The sequence below is a fragment of the Microcaecilia unicolor genome, chromosome 10, assembly GCF_901765095.1.
Source record: "Microcaecilia unicolor chromosome 10, aMicUni1.1, whole genome shotgun sequence".
In the NCBI taxonomy this organism is placed as follows: domain Eukaryota; kingdom Metazoa; phylum Chordata; class Amphibia; order Gymnophiona; family Siphonopidae; genus Microcaecilia; species Microcaecilia unicolor.
In genome coordinates, this window is record NC_044040.1 from 181915736 (window position 1) to 181929666 (window position 13931).

At 42.1% G+C, this 13931-nt stretch overlaps 1 protein-coding gene across 1 annotated transcript in view; it reads left to right on the forward strand.

The window, feature by feature from the left end:
• Positions 1-1474: 1474 nt before the first annotated feature.
• The window catches only part of LOC115478978 (arylacetamide deacetylase-like), a 43875-nt gene continuing 31418 nt past the window's right edge, over positions 1475-13931 (forward strand). The window contains exon 1 of the mRNA XM_030216671.1: positions 1475-1891. Coding sequence (XP_030072531.1) covers positions 1754-1891 — 138 coding nt within the window. The 5' untranslated portion in view covers positions 1475-1753. The remainder of the gene's footprint in view (positions 1892-13931) is intronic.

The window sequence follows — 13931 nt, forward strand, 5'->3', positions numbered from 1 at the left end:
TGTCTTCTTCTTGATGTTTCAAATTTTGCTTCTTTCAAAAAATTTGAAACATCAAGAAGAAGACAATGAAGAGTGCTTGAACTCAATTTAAGCTAAGTGCTTTTCTCCTTTTCTATGCTGAATTGATTCAGGCCATAAGTTGAGCCTGTTATCTAAAACTACTGCTGCCAGTTAATATATTTTCTTGTTGAGGCTTTTTTTTTAAAAATTCAGCCCGAGGTTTACAGAGTTTTTCGCCCAGTGATAGAAATGCTGCGTGAGTTATAATTTGAGCAATATATAACCACGCATAAAACCGTAGGTATCTTACCAGCGGTTTCTGAGGGCTTTTCTCTGTTATACCAATTCAACACAAACGAGTTTACGTTGGAGCTATTTTGTTTGGTATTAGGGAAGGGGGGTGTTGGCGATGAAAACCTTGCTAGCACCTGTTTCATTTGCTCAGAAACGGGCCTCTTTTACTAGTTTTTATATAACTTCAGAAACACCACTTTGATGCTTGATGGTAAGAAGTTTGTTTTATCAGACTTTTAACGGTTCATTGGACAGCACAACTCTTCGATTCCTGTTTGAGTTTTATACTGTTTTAAACTTTTAAATGCCAATATTATACCTGTTATTTTTTGACACTTGGAATTGTCCGATGGTTCATTTTCTGCATACCCTACAGGAATCTAATTGTTTTCTCACCTCAGCACAGTGTTGTTGCCAGTACTGTTTGTCTTCACTATAGTAGAACTGGATGAAGAGCATATATTAATATACGTCATATTTGCAGACTCCTGAGGCAGGCACTTGAGTGCCGAAACTCAGCCGTTGTGTCGAGTCTTTTGGTGTTTTTCAATAAAGTGATGAGGTAGCCATGTTAGTCCACTTTTCAATGTTTTCCAATAAATAATATAGAAGAATCATCATGTCTCCCTTATGTCTTTTGGAAGAGCCTACCCATCCTACTCTTTGGTTTGTGAGTTTTTCATCATTTACATGTATAACTGTGCACTCCACCCTTGTGAATGCCCATGTTCAAGCTATGCACCATCGTATTTAGGTGTCATTTTAAAGAATAGTGTTTAAATTATATCTGTATATGTTGTACTTGGGGTCATTTATGCACGTTCTTGTCACCTATATATTGTAGAGGGCGACCGAAACTGCTACCAAAACTGTCAGAACTGTAATAGCTCCACAGAGAGGCTGATTCCTAAGGAGAGTATCATCCCAAATTTACAGGCTTAAATTCCTTCTAAACTTTTGTCTCAAAAGCATTTATTTGGAGCATACTATTTACCCTGTAAACTACTATGCAAGATCATAACTGTATTACTTGCAATCAACATTACACACACCCACACAAAAAAGAATGCAAAGCATAGTTCCACCCCCCTCCCCCCGACTACTGTACAATCCCTTGTGGTCTAGTGGTGCAATGTTCGTTTTTAACATTGCAGTTAACTGCTGGTAGAGCAAAGTCCTGTCATACGCAGTCATCTTGTTGAGCAACTAAATCCATGCTAAGATCTTTGCAATTAAAGTATGCATTAGATTGGCACAGTGAAAGCAGATAAATGTTTTATTTAAACTTGAAAAATGGAGAGTAGCCATCTACAGTGTACTATGGTAATCAAATACTTAGGCAGAGATTCAAACACGAATGCAGATTAACTTTGCCCTCTGGGTACTGTGCTGATATGTAACCATTACTCAGTGAGAATTTTTCATTCTCCTCTGCCTAGGAAGGAGTGCATAGTGAAGCATGGCACCTAAATTACTCTGCTTTCTGATTCTCTCTGTTTTGGTAGCCTACTATATTTATAGACCATTGCCTGAAAATGTTGAGGAGGGCTGGAAAGTGATGATTGCGGATTCTGTTTTAAGAAGTCTTGGGCATCTGGTAAGTTTCATTTTATATTTCCTTACACTGTTGAAGCTGTATGCTAACTGATCTTTCTGGTCTTCCTTTGAGAACTTGCTGCATGGTTGAGTCCTCAGATTTGTACAGACAGGGCTTTATTTCTGAAAAATGAATGAAATCAAAACTCAAACAGTTGACTGATTTGTAAATGTATGCTAGTCATCTGAAGATTTAGGAGCCCTTTTACTACTCTAGGGTTTGAAATTGGCCATACCTCCAAGCTCCTAAATAGGAGGCAGTAAGGGCTCCAGCAGTAATTTGCCGCATGCCAATATTTAAATTACTGCATGGTCATTTACTCTCCATTTAAAAAAAAACACCATTTACTGCTGGCGGTAAAAGGTGGCCTCGGTGCACGCCAATCCCATGTGCTGACACTACCACAAGTCATCTTTTACTGCCACTTGGTAAAATGAGCCCTTAATTTTGTACAATATGAAATTTTATCATTGAATAATCTAGACCTTGTCTGCTGGATTCTATATATAGCACCTAGCATTCCACGCCTAAATCTAAGTGTATTTCATAACAATGCACATAACTTAATTGGCTTAACAAGCCAATCAGCATTGTTAACAGCACTTAGCAAGCAATAATGAGCACTAATTGACAATAATTAGAATTTACGCGCATAACTTGCTAAGTGTATGCACACATCCAAAGAGCAGTGTGATTATGGGCCAGGGAATAGGCATTTCTGGGGCGTTCTCAAATGTATTCACTTTGTTATAGAATATGGCCCAGTCTGCATAAAGCTATCCACAGGGATTTACACCACATTTTCGTTGGTGAAAATGAATGCGTGTAGTTTTATGTGCTGGGATATCAACTAAGCATATTCTTTATACCGCGCCTAAATCTTATATAATACGCTTAGGCGAAAATGATTTCCGTGCAGATTTTCCAGGTGTCATATATAGAATCTCCCCTTGTGTGTGTATGTTAGTATGTATGTATGTATGTATGTATGCATACACACACATCTACATTATACAATGATAAAATGTCATATTAAATTATATTGACCACATATACATCTATCTATCTATCTATCTATCTATCTATCTATCTATCTAGAGTCAATTATGCAAATAGTTATTTTAAGCAGATATCAAACATAAATTTCCTTTAAAAATATTTATTGTGCATATTCAACTGTGGTAGTTATATTGGGCTGCAGAAAAAAAGCTTGCTTTAAAAGCATTTTAAAAAATTGCATAATGCATGCAATGAAGCTGCAATAATAGAAATGTAGAGGCCTATGAAATCTCTCATTTTCAATCCGAATTTATTAGCTTTTTTCTTTAATGGATGGTTCACCTAATCTTTATCTGTTGAAGTGAAAATCAGAGACAAGTGAGAATGTATACTATAGAACAGATTTGATATACAAACAATGGGGGAGAGGGGGAGATACATTTTATAACATACACTTATGGGAAATGGTCCAAAAGTACCTGCTATATGCTTAGTTTATAAAGGTAATAACAACACAACATGATCAATTTAAACAATCTTGTCAGCATGCACTTTTATAGGAATGTAATTGTCCGTGTGGCTTGATAAGAACTATTTTCAGAGCACCAAACCAACTTTACATGAGGAAACATTGTAGAAAATTCCTCAACCGATTAAAAAAAAAAAAAAAAAAAAATATATATATATATATATATATATATATATATATATATATATGCACAAGTCTACCTAATCCTGGCACTTAAATCTATGTTCAGAATACTTAATAAAAATCACAATATATCATGATTACCTTTCAGTAATTACCCCTACTTGTTATCTAAAGAAAATTAGTAAAAATTATAAATGAAACAGCTACTAACTAAAAAAATATCAACATAAAAGCACAGGAAAAAACAAGTAAGCAAATTATAAATGTGTACATGAGTTGGAAAGTACAAACTCATGATGTGACACAACAGGGCGTTTCTCCTCGCTCTGTTGGCAAACTCAGGCATGTCTGTGTGGAGGAGTCAGTGGGGGAGGTAAAGTGAACGGGTAGGGTGGCAGGAGGTGTATATTTGTGGAATGGGTATGTGTATGTTTGTGGTGGTGGTAGGTAGTGTAAGTGAAATGTGTGTCTGTATTTATTTTATTTATTTATTGCATTTGTATCCCACATTTTCCCACCTATTTGCAGGCCCAATGTGGCTCTTACCGTTCAGTAAATCCAGACTGCCCCAATTTGACCGCCCCTATCGGACTGTCCGTTCACTTGTCTCTTAGATTGTAAGCTCCTTGAGCAGGGACAGTCACTCTATGTTAATTTGTACAGCGCTGCGTAACCCTAGTAGCGCTTTAGAAATGTTAAGTAGTAGTAAAGTAGTAGTACATTGTTCCGTTATGGCGATCGCCATTTCCGGTATGAGGAAATACAAGTTGGTAATGCGTACATGTTCATAAGAGAAAGCAGATTATGGAGAGTTCATTATCAATATCAGAGATGGAGTGTTGTAGCATTAACATTCATTTGTAATCATTGTTAAGTCAAGCAGGTATATGAAGTTTGGTTGTGTCCAGTTCTGGTATAAATTTCGTTAATTGAGATTTAGGATGGGTCATTGTGGTATACCTTATTGAACAAGTTAGTTTTTAGTAGTTTTCGGAAGTTGGTTAGGTTATGCATTGTTTTTGTGGCAAGTGGTAGCGCGTTCCATAGTTGTGTACATATGTAGGAGAAGCTGGACGCAAATGTTGATTTATATTTTAGTCCTTTGCAGCTGGGGTAATGGAGATTCATGAATGTACGTGATGAGTTTATTGTATTCCTGGGTGGTAAGTCTATGAGGTCTGATATGTAAGCTGGGGCCTCGCTGTGAATAATCTTGTGAGCTATTGTACAGATCTTGAATGCAATACGTTCCCTGAGTGGGAGCCAGTATAATTTCTCTCTTAGGGGTCTGGCGCTTTCGAATTTTGTTTTTCCGAATATTAGTCTGGCTGCTGTGTTTTGTGCAGTCTGGAGTTTTTTTGATGGTTTGCTCTTTGCATCTGGCATAAACTGCGTTGCAGTATTCTAGGTGGCTTAACACCATTGATTGTACCAAGCTGCGGAATACTTCCCTTGGGAAGAAAGGTTTTATTCTTTTGAGTTTCCACATTGTGTGGAACATTTTCTTTGTTGTATTTTTCGAGTGGTTTTCTAGTGTGAGATTTCGGTCAATTGTTACTCCGAGAATTTTCAGGTTGTCTGAGACAGGAAGGGAGAAGTCTGGGATGTTTATAGTGGTAGGTTTATATTTGTTGTATTGTGATGAGAGGATGAGACATTGTGTTTTTTCTGCGTTGAGTTTTAATTTAAATGCGTCTGCCCATGAATTCATGATTTGGAAGCTGTGGTTGATTTCCTCTGTGATTTCTGTTAAATCATATTTGAACAGGATGTAGATCGTAACATCATCTGCATAGATGTAAGGATTTAGGCCTTGGTTGGATAGTGATTTGGCTAGAGCTGTCATCATTAGGTTGAACAAGGTTGGTGAGAGTGGTGATCCTTGGGGCACTCCGCATTCTGGCTTCCACGGTGAGGATATGGTCGACTTGGCTATTACTTGGTACGTTCTTGTGGTCAGGAAGCCTTTGAACCAATTAAGTACGTTTCCCCCAATCCCTAGGATATTAAATATCCTAGGATATTTAATAGTATTTTATGGGTTACCATATCGAACACGCTTGACATGTCAAATTGTAGGAGGAGTACGTTGTTGCCAGTTGCTATTAATTGTTTGAATTTGTTTAGGAGGGTGATTAGTACTGTTTCGGTGCTGTGGTTGGACTGATTGTGATTCGTGTAGTATAGAGAATTTGTTTAAGTAGTTGGTGAGTTGCTTGGTTACCATGCTTTCCGTTAGTTTGGTTGCTAAGGGAATCGATGCCACCGGGCGGTAGTTGGTTATATCATCTGTTTTCTTTTCTTTGAATCCTTGGGTATTGGTGTGAGCAGTATATTTCCTTTATCATTAGGGAAGAGTCCATGTTGTAGCATGTAGTTTAGGTGCAATGTGAGGTCTGTTATGAAGCGTTGAGGGGCAGATTTTATTGGGGTGGTAGGGCATGTGTCCAGTTTGCAGTGGGATTTGGTGAACCTGTTGATCGCTTGGGTGATGGTTTCATCGGTGAGTAGCTAGAAGTTTGTCCAGGTTTGATCTGCTGGATATTCATCGGAGGTTGGGTCCAGGCAATCAATGAAATTTTCGTGATCAGTGGTATTGGTTGGTAGTGTGGCTAGGAGCTTTATAATTTTTTCATTGAAGTATTTAGCAAGGTTTTCTGCTGATGGGGTGTCTGTGATGGTTGTGGTGACTGGTGTGGTGTCAAGTAGTTTATTCATGAGTTGAAAAAGTTTGTGCGTGTCTTTGTATTTATTTATTTATTTTTATTTTATTGCATTTGTATCCCACATTTTCCCACCTCTTTGCAGGCTCAATGTGGCTTACAAAACATCATGAATAGTGGAAATATATAAGAAAATAAACATTTAGTATTACATAAGGATCTTGGGTAGCATGATAATGATAAAGCATGATAGTGGTTTAACAAGCAAATATCGTAAGGCAATACTGGATATATGTGTAGGAGTTCACATTTGTTGATCTTTGTGGTATGCTTTGTTAAAGAGATGGGTCTTCAGTAGTTTGCGGAAGTTAGTTAGTTCATAAATCATTTTTAAGTTGCGCGGCAGCGCGTTCCAGAATTGTGTGCTCAAGTAGGAGAAGGTTGACGCATGCGTTAGTTTGTATTTTAGGCCTTTACAGTTGGGGAAGTGAAGATTGAGGAATGTGCGGGATGATTTTTTAGCGTTCCTGGGTGGTAAGTCTATCAGGTCTGGCATGTAGGCTGGGGCATCTCCATGAATGATTTTGTGAACTAGGGTACATATTTTGAACGTGATGCGTTCTTTAAGTGGGAGTCAGTATAGCTTTTCTCGTAGGGGTTTAGCACTTTCATATTTGTAGTCTGGCCCTATTTTGTTTTTGTAGTATGATCTTTTGGTTTATCTTATTGTGTATTTGTATTTTCTCTGTGTTTGTTTCCATGCGTTGAGTGTGTGTTCATCTTTCTCTTTCCTCCATGCTTTCTCGAGTCTTCTGGTTTGTGTTTTGAGCTCTTTTAGTTCGTTATTGAACCATGGGATCGAGTTTTGTCTTTTTGTAGTTCTTGTTCTTAAGGGCGCTATTTCGTCTAGTACGCTTCTGCATTTTTCTTCCCAGTCAGGGAGGTAGTGTGTGGAGTTCGTTCGTGTTGTCCATTCATTCTCGTATATCTTTTGCCAGAATACTGCTGGGTCTATTTGGCCTCTTGTGCTATATGTTGTGGGTTTTTGTGTGCGGTATGATCATTTCTTCTGCCAAGTTAGCGATAGGTTTAGTTTGTAGTGGTCGGTCCAAGGTGTTGCTGACCATTTGGTGTCTGTTATTAGTATGTTGTGGTCTGCGGACAGTTTGTGTGAGAAGAGGTCTAGTGTATGTCCTTTGATGTGGGTAGCATGCATGTGAGGCCATATAAGATCCCAAGAGTGGAAGAATTCTTTACATTCTCGTGCATTGGTAGAATTTGGGTCTTCTAGGTGTAGGTTAATGTCCCCTAGTATTAGTAAGTTTGTACTGGTTATGCAAGAGTTTGAGATGAAGTCCATAAAGTGAGATTGGCATTCGTTCCAGTTACCGGGTGGTCAATAGAACAGGATGCAGTCTAAGTGATCAAGTAGGGATTTATTGGAGATTCTGACTGAGGCTATTTCAAGTTGGGTTGTTATAGATTCGGCTGTGATTTCTGCAGTGAAGTGGGAGCGATAGATTAGTGCTAAACTTCCGCCTCTCTTTCCCTATCTGGTTCAGTGAGTGATTTTGTATCCTGGAGGGCATAGATCTAGGATTATAGGATCTTTTTGATTGTGGATCCAGGTTTTGTTGATGAAAGTTAGATCGAGGTTTTCTGACATGATCCAGTCTGTAATTGTTGTTGTCTTATTAACTGCGGATCTAGTGTTGATGTAGCCCACTTGAATGTTTTGGTGTGGGGTTATTACATATGGTGATGTGTGAATTTCAGTTAGTTGTCGTTCCTTAGTTAGTGTGTGTTTGCTGTGGTTCTTCATTCTGTGTTGATGATGCTGTCTATGTGTGGGTGTTTTTTCTTTGGTTTGGTGGTTGTTTGTTTGGTGAGGTGTGGCTTGCCTGATCCTCTTTTTATGGTATTGTAGGATGGGTGTGGTATTGTTGTCTGCGAATGGGTTGGGTAGTGTTGGGTGGCTCAGTGGTGTGGAGTATGTTATAGGGTGGTTGTGGTGTTTTTATTTGTGATTGGGGTGGACAGTGTTAGGTGAGTGAGTGATAGGGAGTATGTTGCTAGGAGTAGTATTTGGGTTGTGTTCATTTCGCTATAATTTGGAGGTAGGAGATGGTCGGTGGTGGTGTCCTAGGGTGTGGTGTCTTTTATGTAGATGTAGTGCCAGTTAGATCTGTTAGGTATTGTCCCAGTGTCCAGTGGTTCTGCGGTTCTGGGAATTGTGATATTGGTTGTATGTGTAGTGTAGTGTGGTGGTAGTATGTTAGTCTCTCTAGGTAGGTAGGCTTTGTTGTAAATGAGGTAATGGTGAGTTTTCATTGTTAAGAGTACCTTTCTGGGTGCTGTCTGTTGGGTCCGGGTCATGTCCTGTCGTACTTCCTCTCTTTCCTAGTTGTCCGTAGCACGACTGCACAGTTTTGTCGCGTTGTCCGGTCAGGGGTTATTATTCTGCTTCACGTAGCTTTGGGCCTGGGGCTCACGTGGGCAGTCGCGTCGAGTGCTAGTCAGGGCCAGCCGCCGATCCTTTGTTTTTTTCCTGGCAGCGGTCTCCCGACAGGTTGCTTCTGTGGGTGTCGCAGTGGCTTCGGAGGGTTGAGTTTATCGGCGGCGACCTCCTAATGCAGCAGCGCCCAGATGTGAGAGGTCGGCCTCGGCTGTCGGTAGCGGTCTCCTTCAGCAGGGCTTCCACGTGGGGCTCTGGTCTAGTCACTCTTTTTGTTTGGCACTCGACTGCCCGTCTCAGCAGTGGTTGTGGCTCTGGGCAGGGCAGCACAAGCAGGGTAACAATCTTCTTCGGTTATCGGTGCAGTGTGTATATAGCTGTCTGTATGAAGGCGTGTGAGTGTGTGGTAGGGGGGCTATAGTGTAGATGTGAAATATGTAGCAGTGTACAGGGCCTACCCAACCACTAGACAACACTAGGCAGTTGCCCACAGCAGGAAGTTCTGAAGGGCAGCAAAGAACAGCTGTAGTTAATGCAAAATAATATATGAAAGGGGCCTCTCTAAGGGGTCCTTTTACTAAGGTGTGCTAGAAGGAGACCGGCGCTGCAGGTAGCATGTGGGTTACCGCATGCTCTGGCCACTTTCTAGCATTGCAGAAAAATGGCTATGGTCAGCTTTTTAAAAAAATGGCCATGTGCTAATTTGCCCATTAGCACGTTGCCTTTACTGCCGGGAGCTATAGAAATGCTAAATAGTAGTAGTAGTAGTAGTAGCCCTTACCGTCACCTATTTAGGTGAGGTTAAGGGCTCCCATGCTATTCCTGCGGTAATCAGGTAGCATGATGGGTAATGGGTAGCATGGGCATTAATGTGCCCATCAGGCTTATTTTCGAAAGAGATCGCTCGCGATCTTCCGACACAAATCGGGAGATCGCCGGCCATCTCCTGAAACTGGCCAAAACGGTATAATCGAAAGCCGATTTTGGCCAGCTTCAACTGCTTTCCGTCACAGAGCTGGCAAAATTTCAAGGGGGTGTGTCGGTAGGGTAGTGAAGGCGGGACGGGGGCTTGCTCACGAGATGGCCGGCTTTGCCCGATAATGGAAAAAAAAAGCCAGGCTTGACGAGCATTTTCCTGGCTTTACTTGGTCCCTTTTTTTTCCACGACCAAGCTTCAAAAAAGAGCCCCAACTGACCAAATGGCCACCGGAGGGAATTAGGGATGACCTCCACTTACTCCCCCAGTGGTCACCAATCCCCTCCCACTCAAAAAAAAAAATCAAAGTGCTCGTCAGGGACGTCCTAAATCAAAATTAATTTTGTTCAGCTTTTCAGTAGTACCAGTGGGATTTGAACCAGCCACCTCTTGGTGCTCTAACCACTTGGTCACAGCTCCACTTACTTGGATGGCCCTCCCTTTTGATTATGCCCCTTCAGGTCTCTCTCAGCCAATCACAGACAAGGGTGTCTCTCAGCCAATCACGCGCATTTAGCTGTCTGTGAGTAGCTGAGAGAGACCCCTGTCTGTAATTGGCTGAGAGAGACCTGAAGGGGCATAATCAAAAGGGAGGGACATCCAAGTAAGTGGAGCTGTGGCCAAGTGCTTAGAGTACTGTTCTTGTAATCCAGAGGTGGTTGGTTCAAATCCCACTGGTACTACTAAAAAAGCTGAGCAAAATTAGTTTCAATTTAGGATGTCCCTGACACGCACTTTAGATTTTTTTTCCACTTGTTTTGAAGCCGGACATCTGTAAACCTGGCAATCCCAACATTTGACCTAAATGTTGAGATTTAGCCGGCCCCAACAGTATTATCGAAAGAAAAGATGGCCAGCCATCTTTTTCGATAATACGGTTAGCACCGCCCCTTTGCAGAGCCGGCCCTGAAGATGGCCGGCCATATAGATGGCTGACGTCGTTCGATTATGCCCCTCCATGCTAACCAATTAGCACAGGCAAGCCTACTCTCCACTCCCAGACACACCTCCCATGGCAAAAAAAAATATATATATATTTTTTACCACTACAGTAGTGTATGCTGTTGCCCATACTACTGCGGGACATCTCAGTGCATTCCATGGTAGTGCTCTTTTACCGTGCAGTGGGCCTGCAAAAGGCCCATCACACCTTAGTAAAAGGCCCCTAAAAGATGTTCCTGTCCCCTTGAGCTTACAAAGAACTGAGCATTAAAGCTTACTAGATTTCTGGAGTTTTCCTTACCTGGTTGGAGTAAAACCTGAAACAGAGCCAGTGCTGCTTGCTTTGGGGACTCAAGTATAGTAGGTAGGCAGCTAAGGACAACCTTGGAGTACTTGCTAGGTTACACCCTAAATTCCTTTTGATAACTTTAGTTTTTAGTTGACGCTAAACACTAGAGACGCTCATAGGCATATATGGGAGTCTCTGGCATTTAGCGTATACTAATTTTTAGCATGTGCTAGCACCCTTTGCAAAAGGACCCTTTTGTTTTTCTCTATGTACTGGCCTTACAAGGCACTCTGGGTAAGGTGCCATGTGAAAACAAAATATATAAGTAGGTTGAGGTGGGGTGGGGCAGCAGCAAGTTGATTCTGGGAGGAAGCCAGTTCAATTGATTGAAAGCCTACTCAGGCAACTGGCCAACGGGAACTAGAAGACTGAATAGAAGAGGAGTGAAAACACAGATGCTAGCAGATAGGAACACAGAATGTCATGGTGCAAAAAACCAGGGTGTAATAAGTCCTGGATTTGGCTGTATATTTTATTACCATCAGAAGAAATGACTCAAAATGTCGTTGTCTTGTGGATGAAGAGCAAAAAAGCTATTTCTAGGGGGAAGAATGAATCACACACAAAAACATTTGCACAGTTTTTTTTTAAATAGGATCACTGTACCTAGGTCACACACACACAAAAAAAAGGATAAATACATTACGATGAGGCACCCTGTTTGCTTTTCACTTTTCAAAAATATATAATTAATGAGCTGCTTTGCATATTGTTGCAATTGACTTTGAATCTGAATAAAATGTAATGCATAGTGAACGATGAGCAAAGTAGGAAATCGGGAATAACTTTTGCAAATGGTGTTTTGCATGTAAAAACGCATGAAAACCCACCACAGTTTGGAGTTTATCACACATGTTTTGCACATGGAAGCCCCATTTGCAGAGGTTTCCATGGCTTGTAGCAGAATGGAGAGTCAGAGTGTATATATCTGAGAAAGAGAAGGAAACCTTAGTACATAAGAACATAAGAATTTAAATTCCATACTGAGTCAGACTGAAGGTCCATCTAACCCAATATCCTCCTTCCAATAGTGGCCAATCCAGATCGGAAGTACCTGGCAGAATCCCAATGAGTAGGAAGATTCCATGCTACCGATCCAAGGGATAAGTAGTGGCTTTCCCCATGTCTATCTTAATAGCAGTTTATGGACTTTTCCTCCAGTAACTTGTCCAAACCAGGGGCGTAGCCAGACAACAAATTTTAGGTGGGCCTAGGCAAGAAGTGGGTGGGCACCAAGTGTTCTCTGCCCTCCCAACCACCACCAAAAAATATTTCAGCTGGCGGGAAAGTGCTTCTTTCCACCTTGGCAGTATGCAGCAGGCATGCGCTGAAAACTGAGCGTGTGCAGGTGCCAGTATCGTGGAGAGTAGCGTTTTTGTTACCATCAGGGGGAAGTCTTCAGCTGGCCGAGCTTGAGATCCCCATCAGCTACCGCTAAATGTGTGCTACTGTTGGTTGGACCTGAGCACTAAACGGGTGGGCCCCGGCCCACCCAGCAGTGGCGTAGCCAGAAGTCAATTTTTGGGTGGGCCAACAGGTTGGATGGGTGGGCACTAGACAGTGGTTTGCTGGTAAATGTTTAACAACAGGCTCTCTCCCTGGTCCACCTCTGCGCCCCACCCCCTGTCCACCTCCCCTCAAAATTGCAGAGCTGGCTATAGCCAGGGAGAGAGCCTGGGGGTGGGGGGGGGGGGAGGCAATGCATTACTCTCTCCAGGAAAAAAAAAATTAAATGATCCCAGGTTCCAACCTAATTCATGTTTAATGTGGGATATTATGCCATAAATAAGTAAATAAATAAATATAAACTTTTAATGTTGAGCACCTGATTCTCAAAGTGGACATATTCCAAACACTATAATGAAAATAAAATGATTTTTTCTACCTTTGTTGTCTGGTGACTTTGTTTTTCTGATCATGCTGGCCCAGTATCTGATTCTGCTGCTATCTGTCCTCTTAACTCCGTTTCCAGGGCTTCCTTTCCATTTATTTCTTTACTTTCCTCCTTTCTTCTTCATTCCTTGCTCTACATCCGTAAGTAAAAGCTGGGTCCTCCGCAGACTTGACTGTCCAGTGGATCCAGCTTCTGCCTATTTTCTCCATCCATGTGCTGTTTTTCTCCTCTCTTCCTTTTCCTTCATATATCCTTCCTCTCTATTCCCTCCCTTCCATCCATGTCAGCATTTCTTCTCTCTCCCTTCCCCTCCATCCATGTGCATCTCCTTCCTCTGTCTTCCCTCCCCGCCATCCATGTCCAGAATTTCTTCTTTCTCCCCTCCATCCATGTGCATCTCCTTCCTGTCTTCCCTCCCTTCCCCTCCATCCATGTCCAACAATTCTCTCCCTGCCCTCCCCTCCGTCCACCCATGTCCAGCAACCATCCTCTCTCCACTGCCCTTCCCTCCATCCATGTCCAGCAACTCTCTTCTACCCTCTCCTCCACCCACCTATGTCCAGCAACTCTCCTCTCCCCTGCCCTCCCCTCTATCCACCCATGTCCAGCAACTCCCCTGCCCTCCATCCATCTATCCATCCATATCCAGAAATTCTCCTCTCTCCCCTGCCCTCCCCTCCATGTCCAGCAATTTCTCCTCTCTCCCTGGTCCTTGTCCTCCCATCCATGTCCACTGATGCTCCTCTCTCCCCTTTGACCATCTCCCTTTCATTCCCTCTCCAGCACTCCCATTCCCCCTCTGTCTCTCCCTTGCCCAGTCTCCTAAATTCCTCCTCCATCTTTCACCTACTTCATTAGTCCCCCATTCCCCATACTCTGTAGTTACCACCCCTCCCAGTCCCATCTATCTCCTGCTCCTTCCTTCTGCTCACTACCCCTCCCAGTCCCATCCTTCCCTCTGCTCACCACCCTCTGCTGAATAAAGAAGACAGCGTGGATGCAGGCAGCACAGCAGCTCACTGGTTTGCTTGCTGTGTTTTAAGTGAATGGCGACGGCTGCGCAGGGGAGTAGAAACACAGATTTTAAATGGCTTCCTCCTGTAGTCGCAG